This window comes from Salvia splendens, chromosome 9 (genome assembly GCF_004379255.2).
Source record: "Salvia splendens isolate huo1 chromosome 9, SspV2, whole genome shotgun sequence".
NCBI classification, from domain to species: Eukaryota; Viridiplantae; Streptophyta; class Magnoliopsida; order Lamiales; family Lamiaceae; genus Salvia; species Salvia splendens.
Genome location: NC_056040.1, coordinates 26762363 through 26787345, shown reverse-complemented (window position 1 = coordinate 26787345; position 24983 = coordinate 26762363). Strand labels below are relative to the sequence as shown.

Genomic DNA, 24983 nt, shown 5'->3' with positions numbered 1-24983 from the left:
TAAAATTTGATTTTATTTGTTGAGCATTATTTGATATCTTATGTGATAAGCATGCTATTTGATTTTATACTTATTTATTTTAACTATATTAGTTAGAGACCGTTTTATTGTCTGGGTAGGCGGCGCCCAGTATGTGTAGTCCGTGTTATACTATGTCTGGGTAGGCGACGCCCAGTATTTGTAGTCCGTGTTATACTATGTCTGGGTAGGCGGCGCCCATTAATTGTTTAAGATTTTAATATTAGATATTAAATTGACAATTAGTATCACAAAATTATTCCCCACAAAATATAAGTCTCGTTTTGAAACAAACGCGTCGTCCATCACAATTGTTTGATGCTCCTAGCCTTTTCGACCACGAGTTTTACGCCCTCTTGTTTACTCTAAATCTACAAGGTTTAGGCTCATTCATAGATGCATGGTTGGCATCGTGTGATGGGGTTGACTTGCTTAAATTATTTTGAGTAGCCCTCGCAACCAGAATAATTTATGGACGTATATTAATTAGATTAATAAACCAAGAATTGTAAAATTGTTGTTACAATTGGCTTGGAGGCCTACCTGGTGATATTATTGTAGTCATCAGCCCTCGCAGAGGCTGCAATAATATAGACTTGGATCTTGGACCACTAAAATTTATATTAGATATAAATTCGTATTTTATGTTTGGGGGACATAATATATGTTAAAATTAGTGGGAGCTAATCAATACAATAAACCCTTGTTTGATTAGTGATGCGATTGTGATCTTTGTATGCTTTTCTAATTTGCTTTTCGTTTTATTTTCTGTTCAGATAATATGTCAAACTTATCTTATGAGTGTATGATGGAAACAAACAAATTGACTAGGTCAAATTTCACGGAGTGGAAGAGAGACTGCCCAAAACTCAAGGCACAAGGTGCAATGAGTGGGAGCTCAGCTATGTTTGTCATTGAGATAAATATGTCTATGAATAACTCACAATCCTGGGTATTGGATACTATTTGTGGTTCACACATTTGTAATAATGTGCAAGGTTTAATTGACAACAGGAAAGTGAGGATTGGGGAAGTAGACCTACGTGTAGGAAATGGAGCAAAAGTTGCTGCCGAACGCGTGGGAACTTATAGATTAGATCTTCCCTCAGGACATAGACTAGGTTTACATAATTGTTATTTCGTTCCAGTTATTTCAAAGAATATTATTTCCATTCCGATGCTGGACATCGAAGGTTTTTCCTTCCATTTTGCAAACAGCAGGTGCTCGTTTTCTAATAATGGATTGTTTTATGGAAATGCCTCTTTAGAGAATGGATTATATATGCTTGAATGCAAACGGGATATTCTCAATGTGCAAAATAAAAGACTTAAGCTATGTAATACGGATAATGCTACTTATCTTTGGCATTGTAGACTTGGTCATATCAATGAGAAAAGGATAGCGAGATTGAGAAAGTTAGACTATCTAAATTCATTTGATTTTGAATCATATGGTGCTTGTGAATTCTGTCTCAAAGGAAAGATGACTAATAAGCCACTTTCTAGGAAAGGGGTGCGTGCTAATGATGTGCTAGAGTTGATCCACACAGATGTGTGCGGACCGTTTCCAACTCAAGCAAAAGGTGGTTATTCGTACTTCATTACTTTCACTGATGATTTGACAAGGTATGGATATGTGTATCTTATGAAACACAAATCTGAGGCCTTTGAGAAATTTATAGAGTTTAAGTGTGAGGTTGAGAAACAACTTGGGAAAAGTATAAAAACTCTTCTATCAGATCGAGGAGGGGAATACTTGAGCCGAGAATTTCTTGATTACTTGAAATCGCATGGAATTCAGTCGGACTGGACACCTCTTGGTACACCACAAATGAATGGAGTATCTGAAAGGAGAAACCGAACATTATTAGATATGGTTCGATCCATGATGAGTTTAGCTAGTCTTCCTTTATTTCTCTGGGGTCATGCTTTATTGACTGCTATTTACATTCTGAATAGAGTTCCATCTAAATAAGTTGAGAAAACACCATATGAGTTATGGTATGGCAAAAAGCCTTGTCTTAACTATATGCGGACCTGGGGTTGTCCAGCTTTTGTTAAGAAACAAATGACTGATAAGTTGGAATCTAAAAGTGAGAAGTGTTACTTTGTGGGATATCCTAAACAAACTAGGGGATACGATTTCTACTGTCCTGAAAATCACAAGGTGATAACATCAAGGAATGTGACGTTCCTTGAAGACAGTTATGTCTGCAAGGAACAAGGTCAAAATACAGTAGATCTTGAAGAAATTCAAGAACCACAAGTTAACAATGAGGATGATGTATCGTCAAATGGTTTGAACAATAACTCAGTGGGAGTTTTTGATGATCTATTGGGAGGGGAAAATACTATTAGAGGAGACCTATTAGAGGAGACCTTAGAGGGACTCTCGAAGAACCTTCTCAAGACAATGAGATGCATCAAATACAAGATGATACAATAGTTGCATTACCTCTACCTCAAGAAGATCATAGTGATATTCCTGGGCCTACTCACAATCAGAATGAACAGCCCGAGCCGGAAGAAAACCAACTCAATAGGCCTAGAAGGATTCGTCGTGCACCTGAGAGACTGAATCTAATGGTTGAGAACCAAGATGATGAAGTTGATTTAGATGATGATGAGCCTAAGACCTATACCGAGGCGGTGTCGGACACCGATCGAGAGAAGTGGCTTGAAACCTTGATATCTGAAATGGACTCAATGTACTTCAACTTAGTGTGGGAACTAGTTGACTTGCCAGATGGAGTTTACCCCATAGGTTGCAAATGGATCTTCAAAAAGAAGAGAGATGCAGATGGCAAAGTACAAACCTACAAGGCTAGGTTAGTGGCAAAGGGTTATAGTCAGCGCGAAGGCATTGACTATGATGAAAGCTTTTCGCCAGTTGCTAAGATCAAGTCCATTAGGATATTACTTGCAATTGCTGCATACTACAATTTCGACATTTGGCAAATGGATGTCAAAACCGCATTTCTCAATGGAGAATTAGAAGGCGATGTCTATATGACACAGCCAGAAGGTTTTGTATCGAAAGAAAGGCCGAATGCAGTGTGCAAGCTAAAGAAGTCCATCTATGGACTTAAGCAAGCTTCGAGGAGTTGGAATATTTGTTTTGACAGAACAATCAAATCATTTGGTTTTGTCAGAAGCAAAGAGGACCCATGTGTTTATAGTAAACGCGAGAATGGTAACGTTGTCTTCCTTATCATATATCTTGATGACATCTTGATTATGTGAAGCGATCATTCCATGATGCAATCCGTGAAAGAATGGTTGTCTAGTTCCTTTATGATGAAGGATCTGGGTGATGCTTCCTACATCCTTGGAATCAAGATCTATCGAGATAGACCGAATAGGATGTTGGGATTATCACAATCCACTTACATAGACAAGTTGCTAAGGCGCTTCTCAATGGAGAATTCTAAGAAATGTTTTCTTCATATGGGACATGACATTGTATTGTCAAAGAAGGATTGTCCTTCTAATGACAAAGAAAGAGACAACATGAAAAGGATCTCGTATGCTTCGGCGATAGGATCTATTATGTATGCCATGATTTCTACTAGGCCAGATGTGGCCTATGCGCTTAGCATGACAGGCAGATTTCAGCAAAATCCCAGTGAGGAACATTGGAAAACTGTTAAGACTATTCTTAAGTACCTTAGAAGGACTAAAGAATATTTCTTAGTCTATGGTGGACAACAAGAGTTTTCAGTTACTGGGTACACTGATGCTAGTTTCCAAACAGACCATGACGACTATAAGTCTCAGTCTAGATATGTTTTTGTCCTCAATGGTGGAGCAGTGAGTTGGAATAGTTCCAAACAAGGTACAACTGCCGATTCCACCACCGAAGCTAAGTATATTGATGCATCTGAAGCTGCTAAAGAAGCTGTTGCTTTGTTAGAGTTCGTTAAAGAACTGGGTGTTGTTCCGAGTGTCAATAGTGCAATACCTTTGTATTGTGACAACACTGGTGCTGTTGCGCAAGCAAAAGAACCCAGAGCTACGAACAGGAACAAGCATGTTCCCAGAAGATATCATCTGATCATAGAAATAATTGAAAGAGGCGACATAAAATTAGAAAGAGTACCCACTGATGATAACTTAGCTGATCCTTTCACCAAACCGTTATGTATAGCAAAACACAACAAGCACTTTGAGAGCTTAGGTGTTATGCATGTTATAGTTCCTATGGGTTTTGTGCACTTATTGGAATAATTGTTTTAAATGTTTGATTTTATTCTAAATATTTGTTCCCTTGAATTGTGACTGTCGTTAATGGTGTGAGACATTAATGATATAGTATAATTCTAAAATAACCCTAACCAATGATCATCAAGAATGGGATATTGGTGATATGTTATAGGTTAGCATGTGGTTTGCATCACATTCTTCGAGAATGTAGTTGTTCTCACAACTATGAGATATTAGATACTCGTGATGGACACATGGTATACTTTGGAGAGTATTGGTATACCCTACTATTAAACTGTTTTGTTGAGTGTCTACAGTTTATTAGTACATGAAGTATGTAATAGTCCTTGGATCTGAGGTCATTACACATTTTGTTTGTTGAGTGGTGTGCTTTGACCTTGTACAACGCTTTGCCTCCCCTCGGAGGATTAAGACACGGACTTGTGTTGGGTACATCATAAGATAAATGGAAATGGTAGTTGAGCCAAGAATGAGATTCATTCATCGATTAGAATTTCGAGAGAGCACTCAAATTCTCTATATTACTTGGCCATTAAGTCATTGGCCAATGCAAAGATATATTCAATTAAAGTAATTGAATATGATCGAATGTGTCATTTAATAAAGATGGGATAAAGTGATTGAGCTATTTGGATGACACATGACAAATCTTAGGCTCAATCGGGTGGTTCGTGAATGAAATGATGTTACTATAAACTTTGTGTAAAGGCTTGTTTACCGAATTCACGTAAACGTCCTTCATATATCGAGCTACGCTGCCAACGCAGTCTAGGAGTTTTGTGCAGACTTCGATTAGATCGTCGTTGATAATGATGGCCTAAAGGGTCACACTATAAGTGTATTTTGATCCGCTCAAGGGTACAAAGTTGGAACTGCGTATTATATCTAATGCTAGTCCAAGTGGGAGATTGAAAGGATATGGGCTAGATTAGATTAATATAGATTAAATAATTATAGTTGGGCTACAATTATATTTAGTCCATAAGCCCAACAATCATAAAACCCTAATGACTCTTTGTCTATATAATGGTTATTTATTCTCCATTGTGGAAGATGAGAAATATCGTAACATTAGAGAGAAAATACGTAAAGCTTTGTAGAGAGAATTCCTAGCTTTCTTCTACGGAGCAATTGTACCGGGATAGTTCCTGCATCGGATTGGAATACACGTGGACCTCGATAGTAGTGGATTCAATTTGCAGGATTCAATCGTAGAAGAAAACAACACAACAAGTAAGATTTAGTTCCGTTGTGTATTACGTGCTCAACTTGCAATATGATTATGAATCTAGATCTGTTATTCTTGTATGCAATTTCCGCTGCGCTCATTAGATGAACACAAGAATTTCTAACAGATTGCTAGTTTATTGTCACAATACAATCTACTTATCTATGATGAAAAAATTGAAAACCAATTTCTTTCTATATATAGTCATGGAATCACAAAATCTCTATCAAGCCACTTTTCACTCAAGAAATTCCACCATAGCATGGACGGTCCTAGGAGATCATCATAAATTCTACATTTTGTTTCTTACTCTTCCAAGTAACCAAATTTTCTTCAAAAAGGTGAAATATCTGGTGTGGATTTCCTATATGTTTTTCTCAATTGGTACACCATATCTCAATGTACCTTTCCAAGTAATTGACTATTCCTTAGTGAAACATTCATATGATCTTCTCAAGGTCGATGCATAAATTGACTCACCACTTAGACAACATATGTTATACCTAGCCTAGTGTGAGAGATAGATCAATTTTTCACAACATATGCTATATCTAGCATAGTGCGAGAGAGATTGATCAATTTTTCCACTAAGCATTGGTTTTTCACTATATGCTATTCTAGTTTCTAACACAATCTTTAACTCAGAATTTAGCATGACTGGTATATCAACACACTTACACTGAAGAAGACATGATCTACTAAAAGATCCAAAATACCTCATCCGTCTCATAGAATAAGCCATCTGAAGTTGACACGAGTTTTAATGCATAATTGGTAATATAAGAGAGGAGAAAAATAGTTGAAATAGAATAAGTACAGTGGATGGTGGAGCCCATAAATGATAAAGTAAAAGAGAAGGAGAGAAGGTTTCCATAAATAGATATAGACTATTTCTATAGAACGGACGAAAAATTCAGCCTATTTCTATGTGATGGAGGGAGTATATGTTTTCTGCAGAAAGAATATACCTCTTTCTAAACGCAGCACCTCTATCCGGAGAAAAACAATACCCGGCTCCAAGATCATGGTGAGATATCAAAGATCCCCGATTCTCGATGATCACATATGATGGCTCCAAGTAGGCGCGTGATTCCCGTTAGTTAGTTCTTTTATTTAGTCCAGTTATTTTATGTCGAATATTACTCCCTCCATCCCAACCAACTAAGTTGAGTCGTATTCCTCTTTGAAATGTCCCAACTAAGTTGAGTCATTTCCCCTTTTAGCAAAAAACAAAACATCCTATCACTCTTATTTTATTCCACTATCTACTTTACTATCTCTTTACATTTCCTACTTATTCATCTCTCCTACTTTTTAACACAATTTCTTAATATCCGTGTCCGAAAGTTATGTCTCAACTTAGTTGGGACAAAGGGAGTATGTTTTATTATTTTGTCTCCGTCTGGTTTTTTCCCGATGTCTAGGTTAAGTCCAAATAACCCTAGGGTCCGTAAATATTTATAAATAGGGCTATTCGTTAACTCCACAAATCAATTAATGAAGAATTATTTGCCCAAACTATTGACCCTACAGTAGGGCGTCGGAGTTCTTGTTCTACGCCTGTGAGCGGACAGTTATTTCTTCGTTAAGAGCGGGACACTCTTAACTGGATAATAGAAAAACTCCTATAGCTTCTAGACAATTACCCCTACTCGGTGTTTGAAAATCACATGGAAATATACTATCAAACCATAAGTACAGGAAAGAGAAAATATCACAACTATAAGAGAGAGATATTTTAAAAATCCCAGTGTAGTGGATTTTAACAATCTTAATTATCTCTTCTACAGTGATCTAATTCTCCTTTCACTATTTATAGAGTGAAATTCTGTTTCATCAGAATCATATCAATAGTGAAATTCTGTTTCATCAGAATCATATCAATAGTGAAATTCTGTTTCGTCAGAATCAGAGATGGTGTATTTGTTTGGATTTTTGCAGATTTGGCTAAAGAGGATCTACAAGGTTATTTAGAGACAATGATGAAATCGTTTTTCTGTTCCCATCTTCATTGGTGGTGGTTCCATGAAGATGGGAGAAGAAGATGGCTTTTTGTGTATTGCTTGATGATTCTTATCACTGCTCAAGTCCCCTTTCATTAGGAATCACAAAATAATTGTACAAGGAAAATATGGTGACAATGAAAAGGAGAATAAATCTAGGAGTATCACATAAATTATTATAATGAGATGTCTCCTTTTCTAACATAAACTACTACCATCAAACAACCAAAGGAAAAATTATAAATAAATAATATAATGCAAAACAATAACTTACAACAAAAGTTGTAAAAACTCAATCTTGGCATCTCCAAAGGCAAGCTGCACTAGGGAGGTTTTATAACATGGAGCAGAAGTGACAAAAAACTATTTTCTGCAGATGTTATAACAGATTGTTTTTCCTTGCTCAGTGCGATGGACGTCTCGTGTCCGAACAGGGAGAAAGAAATACCCGAAGCAGAACTGATACAACAACATGTAAGCCTGCAAAGGACAATGTTTCTCATCTTAGTTCATGCAGTCTGGAGAAACAGAAGCAAAAGGTTAGAACATATAATGTCATCTCATGATTTGACCATCAGCATCAAGATTCTTAGTTATGGTTACACGAAAGCCTATAAGAACGTCAGGGAACTAAGAAATGTACTCATTTTTGCCTTGTTCGTGCTTATTCCTTGATAGTAGCTCTTAAACATAAGTATAACGAACTAAAAATCATACAGTAAAGAAGCAGACTCGGGATTAAGTATAATGAACTAAAAAATCTCTTTCAACTCCAACAAAGAAACTTTTAAATGAACACTGGGAACTAATCTGAAGTTTCAAATCATGCAATGGATGGATATCTTATTTATCCTGGGAAAAATTCATGAAAATGAACAACTAATTAGTCACTTAACAAATTTCAATACAAATTTTGAATCGTTTTGATCTTGTCCACTTATTCTTCCTAAAACTCCTACACAATATTTTAACAAGAATATTTCTTTCTACTTCTGGAATTTCAACACTACAGCTTCACTGCTTCAGTTTGACTCGGTATTGAGTTTCACACAAAAGTAGTACTAGTCTATAGTGGTTGTATCCGGTTATTGAGTTAAAGGGATGGGAAATCAATGGAGAACAGATGAATCTCCAAACCCGACAAAGCAATAGAAGGCCTAAACTATATAAAATTGTGAATCACACAATGCTGTAGTCACTCTCCAGTAAGACTCAGGTAATAGTAAACTCTTACTTACCAAATATGTAAAAAACGCCAACCCTTCCAACCAAATGCTCCGGTGAGTGCCAGTTCTCAGATGCATCAGCTATGCATTTTCAAAGGCGTGATAAATTTTTGAAACTCGCCACCTGAGCAGTGGTTCTAACCGGAACGAGGGAATGATGCTTGGCCACTTTTTTGCTTCATACATTTCGTTCCATGCCTGTACTATTTCGTCAATGTTGAATCCCCTGAAAGACCGATATCGGTCAAAGTATATAGCAACACACCTCGACATTAGTTTTGTTAAAAATATGCAACATATACACTAATAGTGTCTATATATCACCTTCTGACGTTGTTCCATTGGAACAATGATTCTTTATCATAACAGCAAGATCAGTTTGAGCTGCTCCAGCAAGTTCGAATTTTTCTACAGCAACCTCGAGGCATTCATTCCACACAGGAAGTCCTAGTTTGAATTCCATCATTGATCTTTCATACAGCATTGTTCCCCATAATATGTGTATCTGAGCCCGTGTGTTTGAGGCCTGTTTTGCAGCTTCTTCTGCTGACATTTTTTTGAACAAGTTGTTGAGTTTTATATTCTGCAACCAAATCTCTGTTTTGTTAGGCCAGGATGGTTCATTGACTTGCTGTTCCTCCTCCCACATTTGCATTCCCTTTTCCATGTTTTCCTCGGCCCTGTTGTAAAGCTTAAGAGCTTCCGATGAAGGCCAAGACTCCAAATCTGCATTGGTTCCAATTGCAAAATACCAAGAGAGTTTAGCCTGCTCAAACTCTTGCTGCCCAACAGCTAGAATGGCTTCATAGAAATTTGGCTTAATTTTTAGGGCCTCTTTGTATCTTTTTCCTGCATTCTCGTACTCCGCTCGTGCCCACTCGTAAGCAGACTTGACTCGTGTGAGCACAGGTTCTTTCGAAGCATCTTCTGTCAAATATACTCGTTTTCTTGCTCTGGACATGTGGACATTACCCCAATTGAACAATGCTAAGGCTGCCATCTCCTGGAATTTCTCTGCAGCACTGGAGAAGAGGTCTTGAGCTTCTTCGCAAGTAACTGTCTCTTCCATGGCATCTGAATAGAGCTTCATCCCGACCTCGTGGAGATCAAGATAAGCTTCAAAATCAAATCCGACATGGTTCTTGAATAACTGAGCAAACTGTATGATCCAATCACTTATACAAGCCGACTCAGACCGGATTTCAGTAACATTTTTCATGTCAAGAATGTCTATCGATTCATCTTTCCTAATCCTTTCAAATAATGGATCTTTGTCTGGATTAATTTTGACTATATACAGCTTCACAGAGCCATGTTCGGTAGAAGCTTCAGCCAACCTCAGTTCTTCTGTTGAAGTGATAGTAACCATATCGCCTTCTTGATCCCTATATTTAACGAGAACAGCCTTCGAGCTGGGAAAACGATCAACAATGATCTCCCTCAGTTTCAAAATATCGCAGTTGAGAGGAATCTGAGCCCATCTTATGTCTTCCCCGAATACTAACTTAACCGTTCTCGTAGGCTCTTCCTCTGCACCATTCGTAAACCTTTCTTCCTCCACCACCAATTTGTCTTCAGTTTTCCTTTCCTCAATTTGATCATCAACCTTTCTCAACGCAACATCACCATCAACATCAACTTTCCTTTCTCTCACTTTTCTTGTTGTTTTCTTCTCATGTCTTGTTTGATCATCCTTACTTCCCCCTCCAACGCCATTGACTTTCTCCTCCTTCACATTTTCCTTTACATTGCAATCAACTTTCTTCTTCTCCGCGCTCTTATCTATGTCTCCATTGACAATGTTCCTTACCTTGTCATTGACTTTCTTCTCCTCTACATTGCCATTGACTCTCTTCTCCTTCAAATTCTCCTCTACATTGTCATTGCCTTTCTCCACCTTCACATTGCCACTTTTCTTTTCCCCCGCCTTCTCGTTGCTTGCCTTGGCTTGTTCCAAAGGTGGCGGTTCCAAATACTCAAAATTCACAGGAATCTCATTTTCGCTAGACCCTTGTCTCTCAATTATTATTTCAACCCTCTCCGAGATCTCAATCGCCATGAGATTGTTAGGCTCCATCTTGAGCACCGTTCCAACATCTCTACGCGCCAAATCTAGCTTGTTCAGTGCCTCATAGCACCTAGCCCTCTTCAACAATGCCTTACTATACAACGGAGAAACTTCAAGAGCCAGATTGCACTCACGGATTGCCCTCGGATACTCACTAACACCCAATAGCACGCGGCCATATTGCTCCTAAGATAGGCGACATCTACGTGATTCCTAGGAAGCAACTCTATCCCTTCCTCATAGCTCAACATAGCACCCTCATAATCCCTCTTCTGAAACAACCTATTGCCATCTTCCTTCAATTCCTGAGACATCAAAACGAATATCGTTGCCCTCACTCTGCCTAATATTTGACTCACCTGATTTATGCCCATTAGATTTCTTCTTCTTCCCCCCATGTTTCCCCATTGCTAAAATCCAGGATCAATTCCAAACTACCAAAATCTTGAAATGACAGCAATTCCAACCAATTTATTCCTAACATCAACTAAATAGATCCAAATTGATCAGTATAAGAAGCTATAAAGCCAGCACTTACAAGGGGGAAGAAAAGTTAAATCAAACTAAGATACAGAAATTGAAATGAACCCAAAATATATGCATCAAGAAACCTGAGATTATTCCCACGAATTGGAACAAAGCAAGAAGCTAATGAACAGGCATTTCAAGATTTGTATAGAAATGAAGATAAAGGGGGAATCTTTAATCAGATAGAAACAAGGTTTTAAGGATTCTTTCCTCAAGCAGAAAAAAAGAAAGACAGAAGGAATTAAGACAAATATGGTAATAGAGAGAACTGATCTGTAAAAACTCGATCTTTATTGAAACCCCTTCAGAATTTCATAGGGTTTGCCTGCAACAATTTTCACTTAATTTAATCAAAAGTGGGATTTTTTAATTATAAACAACATGATTGGAACAGATTTTGTGCAATCCAAGATTGTGGGACTTCATCCAATTCAACTGTAATCATTTGACTATCTCTTAATTAACTACGTCGTACTCATCAATTAATTAAACTTTACTTCTCATAATTTACCACTGTGCTTAGGGAGAAAAATCATGAAGAAATTCAAGTGAGAAAAGTATACGAGATTAGGGAGATAATTTTTTATGGTTAGTACGAAAAAAGTGATGCAAATAAAGACAAATTCGCATAATAAGATAAAAACGTCTTTATAAAAAATATTTCGATATTAAAGATAGGGCAATATTTTTCTTTTAGAAATATCATTAAATGTATTTCAATAGTCAGATTGTAGAGATGGTTCTCCAGATCCCAATGGAAAAATGCTCTACATAAAGATAGTCAAACTCAATATAAGAATTAAGTAATCGAGCGAAAGAAAAAATATCGGCAAATCTATTTAAATAAAAAAGGAAAAGAAAAGTTTTAACAATACTAAATATAAAAAATTCCCATAATTAAATGTGTAAGCTTGCGCCTTCATTAGATGTTAAATAACATTATAATGTACCAAAATAATCGTCTAAATATTGTACTACATATATTATAACTGCTTATTAGTCACTAAGTTATTATAAAAATACAAGGTCAAGCTATTATTATAAATATGAGACTTATTACAAAAATACAGTATTTTGGGTAAGTTGTTATAGTAAAATTTTAAAAAATTATAATAAAGTTAGGAATTAGTTTTATGAATAAAAGTATGGTTCCAAGTAAATCGTATAAATATGTTTCAGTAGCAACTGAGAATCATAATTTTCTCTTTGGTTTCATAAAGGTTGATGCTTGGAAGACCGATCAATTTTATTTCACATTCATAGATAAGATCATAAGAGCGTTCACGTCCATACTCTTACGCCCACTTGTACTCTCTGTTCTTTCGCAAGAGCACAACACTCACATCTATACTCTTCCGTAAGAGCATTCAATGGTCCCACATTCTATTATTCAATTTGAATACTTCAATTACTAAAAATATTTTCACAATATTAAAATGCATTAAAAATACCCGAAATACTATTAAAAATTACTAAAAATTAAAAAATTACATAATTTAAATTTTAAAAATTAAAGATTACATAATTAAAATTCTAAAAATTAAAAGTTACATAATTAAAATCCTAAAAATTGAGGTTGAGAGAGTTGTTTGGCGTAAGGTGAATTTTTGTGTTGAAATGGAGGTATTTATAGATGAAAGTGTGAATTCTGGGATAAAAATAATGAAAAAATATATTAAAATGTAGAAAAAATGGATATATTTTATTGGGAAGTGGGAAAATATTTTTTTTATTAAATCTAAATTTTTCATATTTTTTCGAATTAAAAAAAATGATAAACCAACTTCTAATCAGAGCATGCCACGTCGCTGCTCGTGCTCTTGTCGTTGCCACGGCGGTGCTCTTAGCTAAGAGCATGGCCATGCCGTTGGCAAGAGGCCAACGGTGAGCAAGGTACCCACCGCCTGCTCCCTCCGTTCCCTTATAGTTGAGTCATTTCTTCATTTCGGGAAGTTCCCTCATAGTTGAGTCATTTCCATATATAGTAACCTTTTTCTCTTTCTTAGAGTGTCCACAGTGGGAGAGCCGTGGCCCGTGGCTCGGGTGCGCGGCCCCCACTATAGAGAGCCACGATCGGTGGTTGGGAGCCGAGAGGGAGCCGAGGCCGCGGCCTTCACGCGGCTCAGCCGTGTGTTCCGCGGCCCTCCACTGCAGTGGGCCGCATTTCGTGGCCCAGCCACCGATTTTTTTTTTTTTTTGCTTCTTTTTTTTATAAATACACACCATTTTTCCTCCATTTTTCTACCCCTATTCAAATGCCACTCTTTCCAATCTATTTTAATTCAACTTCTGAAATATGGATTCCGACGATGAACGGTACCAATCTTTCCAATTTATTTACAATCCAAATTATTTTATTTTAATTAAAATTATAAATATCATATATTATAGTCTAATAAAATTTATTGTAGTTAAATTACAAAAATATCATTAAAAAAGCAAACAAATTAATTTTTATTTTGGAGCGGGCCACATTTCGTGGCCCTTGTTTGTTAGGAATGTGCGTCTCATAAATCAATAATTCAAGATACAATGCATGCATGAGTAAAAGGGTTGAGCCGAGGGTGCATGCGAGTGTATGAGAAGGACGCGTGCATGTGATCTTATTCACTCAAGATTCGGTTAGGAGCTGGGTATAAGAGGCTTCATTTAGCTCATGCGGGAATAACAGAATCATTCAGATACACAAGAGAAAATTCGAGACATGAGATGAGAGCGGCAGATACGATTGTTCAATCCGAGTGAGAGATTGAGTGGGGATCTTTGTGATCGAGTTCGTGGTGTCTATTCTGCTCTTCTTCGTGGTGTTTCGTGGTCTTCTTGGGTGCGGATTAAAAAGTTGTGTTTCTTGTATGATCCATTAGAGAAGAGGTTAGTTCTTGTGGATTGATTCTTGTAGTTTGTGAAGCTTGTATCTCTCGAATCCATAATCAATACAATCGCTTGAGTTCTCCCGTGGATGTAGGCTGATTTTGGCCGAACCACGTATATTGTTGTCGTGTTTGTTATTGTTTTCTTCGTTCACGTTTACAATCGGAGCTAGAATTACAAATTGGCGCCGTCTGTGGGAAGTTTGATTGAAGAAAGGCGTGAAGTTTGCGATGGCTGGAAACCGGTTCGATTTTGAGAAGTTTACGGGTAAGAATGATTTCGGATTATGGAAGGTGAGAATGAAGGCCATGCTCGTGCAGCAGGGTCTCTGGGAAGCTACCAGTTTCGAGTTACCAGACAAAGCCGCTGATCTTGAAGACAAAGAGGTGGTCAAGAAGATCGACTTGATGGACAGAGCTCATAGTACTCTGATGCTCAGTCTTGGAGATCGGGTGTTGCGGGAAGTGTGCAAGGAGAAGACTCCTAAGGCAGTCTGGAATAAGCTCGAATCAATCTACATGACAAAGTCACTTGCCAATCGATTGTTCTTGAAGCAAAGATTGTATTCCATCAAATTCATTGAAGGGAAGGGCATCATGGAGCAATTGGACGATTTTGTAAAGGCAGTGGATGATCTTGAATGTGTGGATGGGGAAATAAAGGATGAGGATAAAGCAATCATGCTCCTCAACGCTCTTCCAAGAAGTTTTGATCAAATGAAGGATGCACTTCTGTATGGAAGAAATACATCTCTCACATTTGAAGAGGTTATGACAGCTTTGAAGGCAAAGGAGTTTCAGAGGATCTCCATCATCAAACCGGTGGATCTAGCTGGAGAGGTTCTCAGCATAAAGTCAGTTGATAAGAAGAATGGGAAGAAGAAGTGGCCCAAGAAAGGAAAGTCTGATAAAAGAGATAACAAAGAGACCAGATCATGCTTCCACTGCAAAAAGCCAGGTCACATCAAGAAAAACTGCTATGCATTCAAAAGAAAGAAGGAAGAGGAAGGTGCTCTTGCTGGAACAGCATATGTGGCTCAAGAGGTTGAGAATGCTCAAGTGTTGAACATAGCTGATGTGGATATTGCTGAATCTTGGATTATGGATAGTGGATGCAGCTTTCATATGTGTCCCAAGATTGAATGGTTTGATAAATTGGTGCAAGCATCAGGGTCAGTTTTCTTGGGGAATGATCACAAGTGTTCCATCAAGGGGATAGGGGACATCAGACTGAGGATGAAAGATGGCTCACTGAAGATTTTATCCGAGGTCAGATTCATACCAGAAATTAAAAGGAACCTCATATCCTTGGGAGATCTCGAGAGGAAGGGATGTTCATTTCTCTCATCTGGTGAAGTTATGAAGGTAATGAAGGAGTCTCAGATAGTGATGGAGGCAAAGAGAATACACATCCTATATTTCTTGGAAGCAGTGGTTGTGACTAATGCTGTTAATGTAGTAGAGCATCAGACTCCAGAATCATGGCATCTAAGACTCGGGCATGTGTCTCTGGATGGTGTCAACAGACTTATCAAGGAAGGCATCATCCAGGCAGAATCCACCATGAGTTCAAGGGATTGTGAAGTATGCATTCTTGGAAAAAGCAAGAAATTGGTGTACCCCGCTGGAAAACACACATCCTCTTCTGCCTTAGACTACGCTCACAGTGATATATGGGGGCCATCACAAGTCGCTTCCATAGGTGGAGGTAAATACTTCTTGTCAATCATAGATGACTATTCCAGAAAACTGTGGTTATTTGTTATGAAGGAAAAGTCAGAAGCCTTCACTAAATTCAGGGAATGGTGTGTAGAAGTTGAGGTGGAGAAATCTACTGCACTCAAGTGTCTTCGGACAGACAATGGATTGGAATTTCTATCCCACGAATTTGATGATTTCTGCAAACTCAGAGGAATAAAGAGACACAGAACCGTGCCCAACAATCCTCAACAGAATGGAGTTGCTGAGAGGGCAAATAGAACAATTCTTGAAAGGGTGAGATGCATGCTCATCTCCTCTGGTATACCCTCCAAGTTCTGGGGTGAAGCAGCTGCTACAGCTGCTGTGTTAATGAACAAATGCCCAGTAGCTTCAATTGAATACCAGACTCCAGATTTTAGATGGTATGGGAAGAATGGAGATTATAATAAACTCAAGCATTTTGGGTGTAGAGCCTTCTCACATATCAAGCAAGGCAAGTTGCAGCCTAGAGCATTGAGGTGTGTCTTGCTTGGATACCAAAAGGGAGTTAAAGGGTATAGACTTTGGTCTATGGAGCCAGGTAATCAGAAAGTAATCATAAGAAGGGATGTGATATTTAGAGAGCAAGAAATGCCATATAAAGATCTTGAGTAGGATGTGATTACAGATAGAATGAATGATCAAGTGGAGGTGCAGCTTCAAGGCAAGCCTGATACTGATCAGAATAATGAAGATGAGAGTTCATCAGAATCTGATCTGGAAACACACCAGTTTAGTGCTGAGGTAGAGACTACTGATCAAGGTGTTGAGGATTCTGATAACCTCACAAATTACCAGTTGGCTAGAGATAGAAAGAGAAGAGAAGTCGTCAGGAAGCCTGCCAGATACAGCAATGCAAGTTTGGCATATTATGCACTCTGCGTAGCAGATGAGGTGGAGGCAGCAGAACCTGGGAATTATGTTGAAGCCATAAAAGGCCGAGACAAGGACAAGTGGATCAGAGCTATGCAGGATGAGATTGATTCCTTATTGAAGAATAAGACCTGGATTCTAGTTACAAGAAAGAAATTGCAGAAGTTGATTGGATGCAAGTGGATTTTTAAGAAGAAAATAGAGGCATCCGAAGGAAATAGGATCAGGTACAAAGCCAGGCTAGTGGCTAAGGGATACAATAAAAGAGAAGGCATTGATTTTAATGAGATCTTTTCTCCGGTAGTTAAGCACAGTTCCATCAGAATACTTATGGCCTTGGTTGCTCAAAATGATTGGGAATTACATCAAATGGATGTAAAAACAACATTCCTTCATGGTGAGTTGGAAGAGAACATATACATGGAGCAACCGGAGGGGTTTGTGAGGAATGGAGATGAGAACAAAGTGTGTTTATTGAAGACAAGTATCTACGGGTTGAAGCAGTCCAGTAGGCAATGGAATATTCAATTCGATCAACTTATGAAGAGGATAGGATTTGAGAGCTCACAATATGATAGTTGTGTATACATAAAGAAGAAGGATGGGAAGCCAGTAGCTTTTCTCTTACTGTATGTTGATGATATGCTCGTGACAGGATCTGATATGAATGAAATCCTAAAGGTGAAGAATGATCTGAGCAGCCGGTTTGAAATGAAAGATTTGGGTGAAGCCAAGAGGATATTGGGCATAGACATCATAAGGGACAAGAGAAGAAGAATACTATGGCTTAATCAGAATCATTATGTGGAAAAGCTACTCAAAAGATTCCAAATGGAGGAGTCAAGAACTGTGTCAACACCAATTGGACAGCAGTTCTTGCTCACTGCTGATCAGTGTCCTAAAAGCAAGGAAGAGGAAGCTCAGATGAAGAATATTCCATATGCCAACATCATTGGAAGTGTGATGTACTTAATGATCTGCACTAGGCCGGATTTGGCCCATGCAGTCAGTGTAACTAGCAGATACATGAGCAACCCGGGGAAGGTGCATTGGCAAGCTTTGAAATGGATGTTGAGGTATCTGGGAGGAACTTCAGACTATGGTATAATGTATAAGGGCAGTGATGATTCGCTCAAGGAAAGTCTGGAGGGATTTTGTGATTCGGATTTTGCATCCAACAGAGATAACATAAAATCACAAACCGGGTATGTTTTCACACTATTTGGCTCAGCTATATCCTGGAAGTCTGGTCTACAGTCTGTGGTGGCCTTGTCTACTACCGAGGCAGAGTATATTTCTCTCACAGAGGCAGTAAAGGAGAGCTTTTGGGTGAAAGGAATCCTGGATGATTTGGGATTGAAGCAGGAGAAGGTTGTTGTGAATTGTGATAGTAGTAGTGCGATTTGTCTATCGAAACACCAGACATTTCATGAGAGGAGTAAGCACATAGATGTGCGGTTACATTTCATTCGAGATGAAGTGAGGAAAGGAATGGTAGAGGTGAGGAAGATCGCAACAGAGCACAATCCAGCCGACGCTTTAACCAAGGTGGTGCCAGCATCCAAGTTTTACCATTGCTTGGAGTTGGTGAGAATTCTGAAAAGATGAAGTTCAGAGGGAAGGAGAACAAGGACAGCATGTTATTGATATAGGAGATGAGGTGGAGATTTGTTAGGAATGTGCGTCTCATAAATCAATAATTCAAGATACAATGCATGCATGAGTAAAAGGGTTGAGCCGAGGGTGCATGCGAGTGTATGAGAAGGACGCGTGCATGTGATCTTATTCACTCAAGATTCGGTTAGGAGCTGGGTATAAGAGGCTTCATTTAGCTCATGCGGGAATAACAAAATCATTCAGATACACAAGAGAAAATTCGAGACATGAGATGAGAGCGGCAGATACGATTGTTCAATCCGAGTGAGAGATTGAGTGGGGATCTTTGTGATCGAGTTTGTGGTGTCTATTCTGCTCTTCTTCGTGGTGTTTCGTGGTCTTCTTGGGTGCGGATTAAAAAGTTGCGTTTCTTGTATGATCCATTAGAGAAGAGGTTAGTTCTTGTGGATTGATTCTTGTAGTTTGTGAAGCTTGTATCTCTCGAATCCATAATCAATACAATCGCTTGAGTTCTCCCGTGGACGTAGGCTGATTTTGGCCGAACCACGTATATTGTTGTCGTGTTTGTTATTGTTTTCTTCGTTCACGTTTACAATCGGAGCTAGAATTACATTGTTATTTACCATTGTGGAGAGCCTAGGAGAGCCACATTTGGTTCGCCGGGCCAACTTTGGTGGCCCTTGAGGGCCACCATTGTGGACACTCTTAGTTTACTCTAGCTCTTAGTTTATTCTCTCTACTTTATTCACTTTTTACTTTATTCTCTCTACTTTTTTCACTCTCATACTTTTTTATCTTATTTATTTAACCCACTCAACAGTCAACATCCCTTCTTAAATTCCTTGCCGAAAAGTTTCGCCTAGGAAATGGAGGGAGTATTACATTTTTTTTCGAACCCCTAATATATATAATTTGAGCTCTTTTGAGTTTTGTTCAAATGTTCAATTTCTCCGAATAAATTGAGAGTGCCATTCTTTGATACGAGAATTTGACTTAGATTGAGAGAAAAAACGGTGTTTTGAGAATATAATTTGCGGATTCTGATAAGATGCGAAATTGAATTTTTCTTGAATAGTTTCATACCAATAATTATGATTTAGATGATTTGGATTCAAATTCGGATGATATTGCATAAATAGAGAGAATTTGTGAGAGAAGAAAATTTTAGTGTACGTGAAATGTTGAAATATTGAAGATAATAGATAGAAAATTATGATAAATTAATAAAATAAAAAGTATATTTCCGAGTCTCAAATACTAATATTGTAAAATAATTGTTAACTCTTATTATATGTGATTGATGTGCTCGCAATATTAGGGTGACTGAATATTAGGGTTTGAACTAATATAGTGAGTCAATAATTTTAGTAACCAGCATCAGATATGTCATCAGCTATTAAGTGGAATGTTAGTTGAGTATCATAAGAACTGTACAAAAGGAGACAGAATTAGGGCAATAATTAGTGGAAGATGGAACTTTCTAGACATTCTCAGCAGAGCTGATGAGTGCTAAATACTCATTGATAGCTTCTCCTTCTTTTGTGACTTCAATATCATAGTCTGAGTACGCGTCCGCGTTTCCCAACTCCCCCGTCAGCTCATCCTCCATTTCAACGTCCCGCTCCTCCACGGGCTCAGGTTGAGTCGACGACCCTCCAACAACTTCGAGGCCGCTACCTCCACTGCCCCTTTCTTCACCAGTTGATCCTCCAACTTGGTGGTCTGGGCCTATGCTACCAGCTGCATTCGTGATGGGTCGTGTAACTAGATAGTTCAACGCTTGCTCTTCAGAGTCGAACCTATGAAGAGCTGCTTCCACTGAGAACAGCACGAGAAAAATGTAAACAAACAAGCATGGGAAAACTATAGGAAACAACTTGCATACATGAGAAATGAGGCAAACAATATCAATAAAACTTGTGCGTATTAGGTACCTGATGCTCTGTCGAAACCCATTGCTACGAGATTATCAGTCCCTGCTGTTGTTGCTTCACGCAATCTTTTCCTTTTCCTGGATATAATTTCATTCTACAATCCAAGTAGAAGAATGTTATAAATTTGGTTAAAAGGAGAAAAGTGCACCTGGAAACTCACCAGTAAGGTAGCATTAGTTTCAGGATTTGTTAAATCATCCAGAGCCTTCTCGGCATCATTTTCATTTCTTCGAAGAGCCTCAGCAGCAAGTTCTTTCTGGAACCTGTGAATTGGACGATTATCAACATGTTTCAGAAAATGCAACAATACAGTTTAAACAGACAAGCAGCTCATTCGTATCAGTTTCTTTCTTAAGCGAACTAAAGAACTTTCTTACAATCAAACAGCCTACTTACCCAATGGAGACCAGTTGGTTCAAGTTCTCTAGATTCACAGCTTTCTTAAGGGGCGTCTTTCCATATTTCTTTTGCTCTCTGCATACACAAATTGTCAGACATTGCATCTAACATATACGACAAGTAAATTAGCCAAAGTCTAAAACCCACAATATTTCCTTATGCCTTTGAAGATCCTCCTTCCGCTTCTGTGCCCTTTTAGCTTTCTCCTCGATAAGAAAATCAAGAGCACTTCCAACATCCAAATTGTTCATACGGAGAGCTCTCTTTGCTTCACGATCATTATAGCCCATGCTCAGTAAAAAAGACAGTGAGTCATCTGGTACCTGAAGCTGTTAGATGGAATTTTAAAGATGAAGTTAAAGGATTAAAAGTTAAAACTCAATTGCACAATGTAAATCTGGTAAGAACGAATTTTATGAAGACTCGCATTAATGGGAATGAGGTTCCGGACTCAATGAAAACACATACATTTTGAACTTATTAAGCACAAGTGGTATTCTCTATAGACATCTAAGCAACTTTTAGGCACCCTTACGTAGTTGAAGAAACCTGATATTCTCTTGGTACTTAACTTTTGACAAGAAACTGGCCAAATACCATCACGAGGAAGAGTCTTTTCAATTACTTTTCGGAATCTGCCTAGGGAGGTTCCAAGAGATAGAAAGCAAAAATAGTCTCAAGCACCATTTCAAATTGAAGGGAAAAATGCTCAGTTTTCCGCTGCAATTCCTTTTCTTTAAATTTTTTGCTGGGGAAAACAAGTCCAGTCTTAATCAAGTAGTAGTCTTTCGAATTAAATACAATCTTCTCAACCGACCACAACTCATAGAGAGAAAATTTGTCTCTGGCAACAATTCCAACTCCGTAAGGGTTTCCTTTATATCTTTACTTTATTTATTTTACCACTGCTTTCGATTGTATTTTTTTTCTTCTGTGTGTCTAGATTCCTAGGAATGCAACCAAGATGATATTCAAAGGAGTTTATTTATCTTTTGGATGACAGAGAGCCGCAGGTCCAGAGCTGTATAATATCTTGTCACCAGAAAATGCCACCAAACTATGGAACACGATAGTGCCTAAGCATTCTCTAAGAAACCGGAAGGTGCACCAAATTACAAAGAATAATATAATTGGTGGTGAGATGATAATATAACCATAACACACTAGTATCCGGAAAAACCACTCTTTTTTTTTCAGGATTGGCCATGGAGAAAGTGAGAATATGTCAATGATAAGGCCAAAGAGGATAATATCTATGTCAGACAAAGATGAAACGCTTATTGACCATAACAAAGTATGAATGGGATATAGATAGAAAAGGTAGTGACCAATTAACCTGGAAGTATCTAGATTGGGCAGAGCTCAAGGCGTTCTTAGATTTCTGCAAATGACCGTGGTGATATGCAATCACTCCTTCTAACAACTCCATTCTCAAGTGCCTACAGAAAAACAATGACATAAATGCTATGAATATGGGGCAGTATGGTACTAAATCAGAAACAATATAATGAGGGTAATGATGGATGGCTCACAAAGCTAGCTCAGGGTAACGACCTCCTTGGAGGATTCTGAGACGAGTAGATTCCTTTCCATGAGCACGCTCAATACCTTCCCTGGCCTTTTCCAGGCGAATCCCTGCTACTGATAGCCAACTGATATCACGGAGCATAAAATAGCACCAGACCATGTCTATTTGAAGAATTGGTACGTTATCAACCATCTGGGACGCATACAGCAAGGAAAAGTTAAATGACTATGCTACATAAGATGTGATCTTAATAGTAGTCTCGCATCAATACTTTTCAAGTTCATTTTATATCCACGCCATCATATGTTTCTATCAAGATAGGTTATAATAAAGAAGAACATGACATATTGGAGAGATATCTGATGTAATACACATACATCTACAGTCTCTGATGTAGTTGGTTGGAAACCATTGAGTTTTTAAACAAAATTTCCAGAATAAAATAATTGTGGATGATAACAAAGCTTGCCATGATTAGTAATGGTGAATGAGTTCATCAAGATAAAAATACTTGGCACGGCAAAATACTACACCAGTCTATACTGGGAGGGCCTTACCTCGATCACCTTTGGGTTGCACAGAGAAAAAGATTCCTACAAGAAACAAACTCCAACATGAGATATATTTCTTATTACAGCTATTTCATATAGATCGCAAGAACTTCAAGTCCAGATCAAAGTATTCATAATCAAATAATGAAAATGGAAACCGATCCCAAGTTTTCCAGTCAGGTTCTGAACCTTCAAAGTGAAAATAATGCTTGCACTGCAGGGAACGTGTGCATAAATTTGAACAAGAATTAAGAAATTTCTACCTATATATGATAAAGGTAACCCTGAATATTCAGGTATATGCTATTGCTGAGATGAAGAACAGATAAGTTCCATTTGTGTTATCTTCGTGCATGAAGCAGTATAGACTCACCTCACCCATGTTGAGCACTTCTAATGCATCTCTATATTGTTCCCTTTTCATAAGAGCTTTTCCGTTTGCATGAAGCATAAGTCCCATCATTACTGCCCTAAAACATGAAAGCAGCCATTCTTAGAGAAACAAAAGTACGCTTGTAACAGGAAGATAACACCCCTACATTCAAACACACAAGCTATCAGTTACTCAATTGTACCGTTGGTCAGTCTCCGACCCCAACTCCACCTTCTGTCCACTCTGATTTTCAAGCTCTAGATTGAAGTCCTCAACTGGTAACGAACCATTAGCATGTCTGGTGGCCAATATAGTGGCAGCTATCCTGAAATCCCAATAATGTTTGTTACCACATAAATAACAAAGGAATCTGCTGGCTTAATTAAATCGAGGACCAAAGACCAATCACGTTAGACGACACTTTGATCGTCTTTTAGCTTTCTGATTGCAAAGAAACCAGTAGTAAGGACTTACTGCAGAGTAATCGAGCCACAATCCCGGCACGGTGAGATTCCTTACAACCAATCATACCAAGAATCTAAGCATATTTTTCACCAAAATAGCAAAAAGCCAAAACTTTCCATTGAAGAATAGGCCAAATAGGCCAAAGGTTTTCAATTCAAATCCACCGTGACAAAGCCTTAAAGAATTTATAAAAATGAGGCCATGCAATTAAAGAAACATACTCTGGATATGGAAAAAGAGATTTTCACAAAAAAATCTTCACCGATAATAGAAGACTCCACAAATAAACAAAAGAAAGTGAAATTAGTTTGATAATTAAAGTCAGCATTCATCCAGAACCAAAACAAAAGAGACACCATCAAACACGAATTCATATCATATCACTAAGGTCGACAATGAAACGATCATGTAATTAAATTGAATTGAATTGAATTAAATTAAAGAGAAAGAGAGGCTTACTTGAGCCTAGAAAGGCGATTGGCGCGCTCCTCCTCGGCCAAAAACTCTTCTTTGACGGACTTGCCGTGTTGATCAACGGAAGCCTTGGAGGCGAGAATCCTGGAGTTATTCTTAAGCCCCAATTGGGCCAAGTTTTGGGAGGCGTCGCCGTCTCTCAAAACCTTGCCGGAGGAGATGAGGTTTAGGCAGTTGGGAGTAGGGAAGCCGGATCGATTGGCGACCTCTTCACGCAGCTTAGCGACAGTCCAGTCGTCCAGCTCGACTTCTAACACACCACTCCAAGCCCCGCCAATTTTGAGTTTCCCCATCACCATATTAGTTTCAATCGCAATTAATCAATAGATACAAAGAGTACGTTCGATTTTGTTGTTGTTGATGATGATGATGGTATTCGTGTAGAAGAGAAAGGTGTTGTTTGTTTCTTGTCGACCAAGCCCCTAAATCTCTTTCTCTTTCCTTTTTCCCTTTCTTTTCTTTTTTTTTCATATCTGCACTATTTTGTCAAGAAATTTCAGTAACAAAGAATTTAATTTACGCGATTTTTTCAGAAAATTTTGCATTTTATTTTATTATTTTCCTCACAATATAGTACTAGTAGTATAGTATAACCAAATTATTTTACTAAATGATTAAAAATATATACACTATTTAAAAAATTTAAAAATAAGAAATTTTTTTATTAAATAATGAAATAAAGTGAGATTTCGGAAAAAAGATTAAATTCGCTGACCTATCGAAATATGGATTCGAGACATGCGAATTTTTCGGAATAAGGGATTTTCAATTTTTTATGCATTTTCTCCTCTTTTTAATGATTATTTCGTTTCAAACATTTATTAATTGACCAAATTACCCTCCATAAATTTTAATGCAATTTAT

General features: G+C 38.0%; 1 protein-coding gene and 1 pseudogene across 1 annotated transcript; both read right to left on the bottom strand.

The window, feature by feature from the left end:
* Positions 1–7618: 7618 nt before the first annotated feature.
* On the bottom strand, positions 7619–11818 carry LOC121749826 (annotated as a pseudogene).
* Positions 11819–19757: 7939 nt separating this feature from the next.
* Positions 19758–24582, bottom strand: LOC121746884 (NEDD8 ultimate buster 1-like). Its single transcript, XM_042140841.1, has 11 exons — positions 24105–24582; positions 23383–23505; positions 23181–23277; positions 22814–22849; positions 22261–22448; positions 22065–22167; positions 20876–21057; positions 20726–20803; positions 20490–20592; positions 20330–20423; positions 19758–20213 (listed from the first exon to the last, which is right to left on the bottom strand). The coding sequence occupies exons 1-11, from the start codon at positions 24416–24418 to the stop codon at positions 19876–19878; spliced, it is 1656 nt and encodes a 551-aa protein (XP_041996775.1). The 5' UTR covers positions 24419–24582; the 3' UTR covers positions 19758–19875.
* Between the last annotated feature and the right edge of the window lie 401 nt (positions 24583–24983).

Excerpts from the sequence above, each read along its gene's own strand:
- LOC121746884 (XM_042140841.1), bottom strand. The coding sequence starts at position 24,418 with ATGGTGATGGGGAAACTCAAAATTGGCGGGGCTTGGAGTGGTGTGTTA. Across the intron at positions 22,449-22,813 it reads GCAACCCAAAGGTGATCGAG|ATGGTTGATAACGTACCAAT; the intron begins GTAAGGCCCTCC and ends TATGCGTCCCAG. Across the intron at positions 20,214-20,329 it reads GGGTTTCGACAGAGCATCAG|TGGAAGCAGCTCTTCATAGG; the intron begins GTACCTAATACG and ends TGCTGTTCTCAG.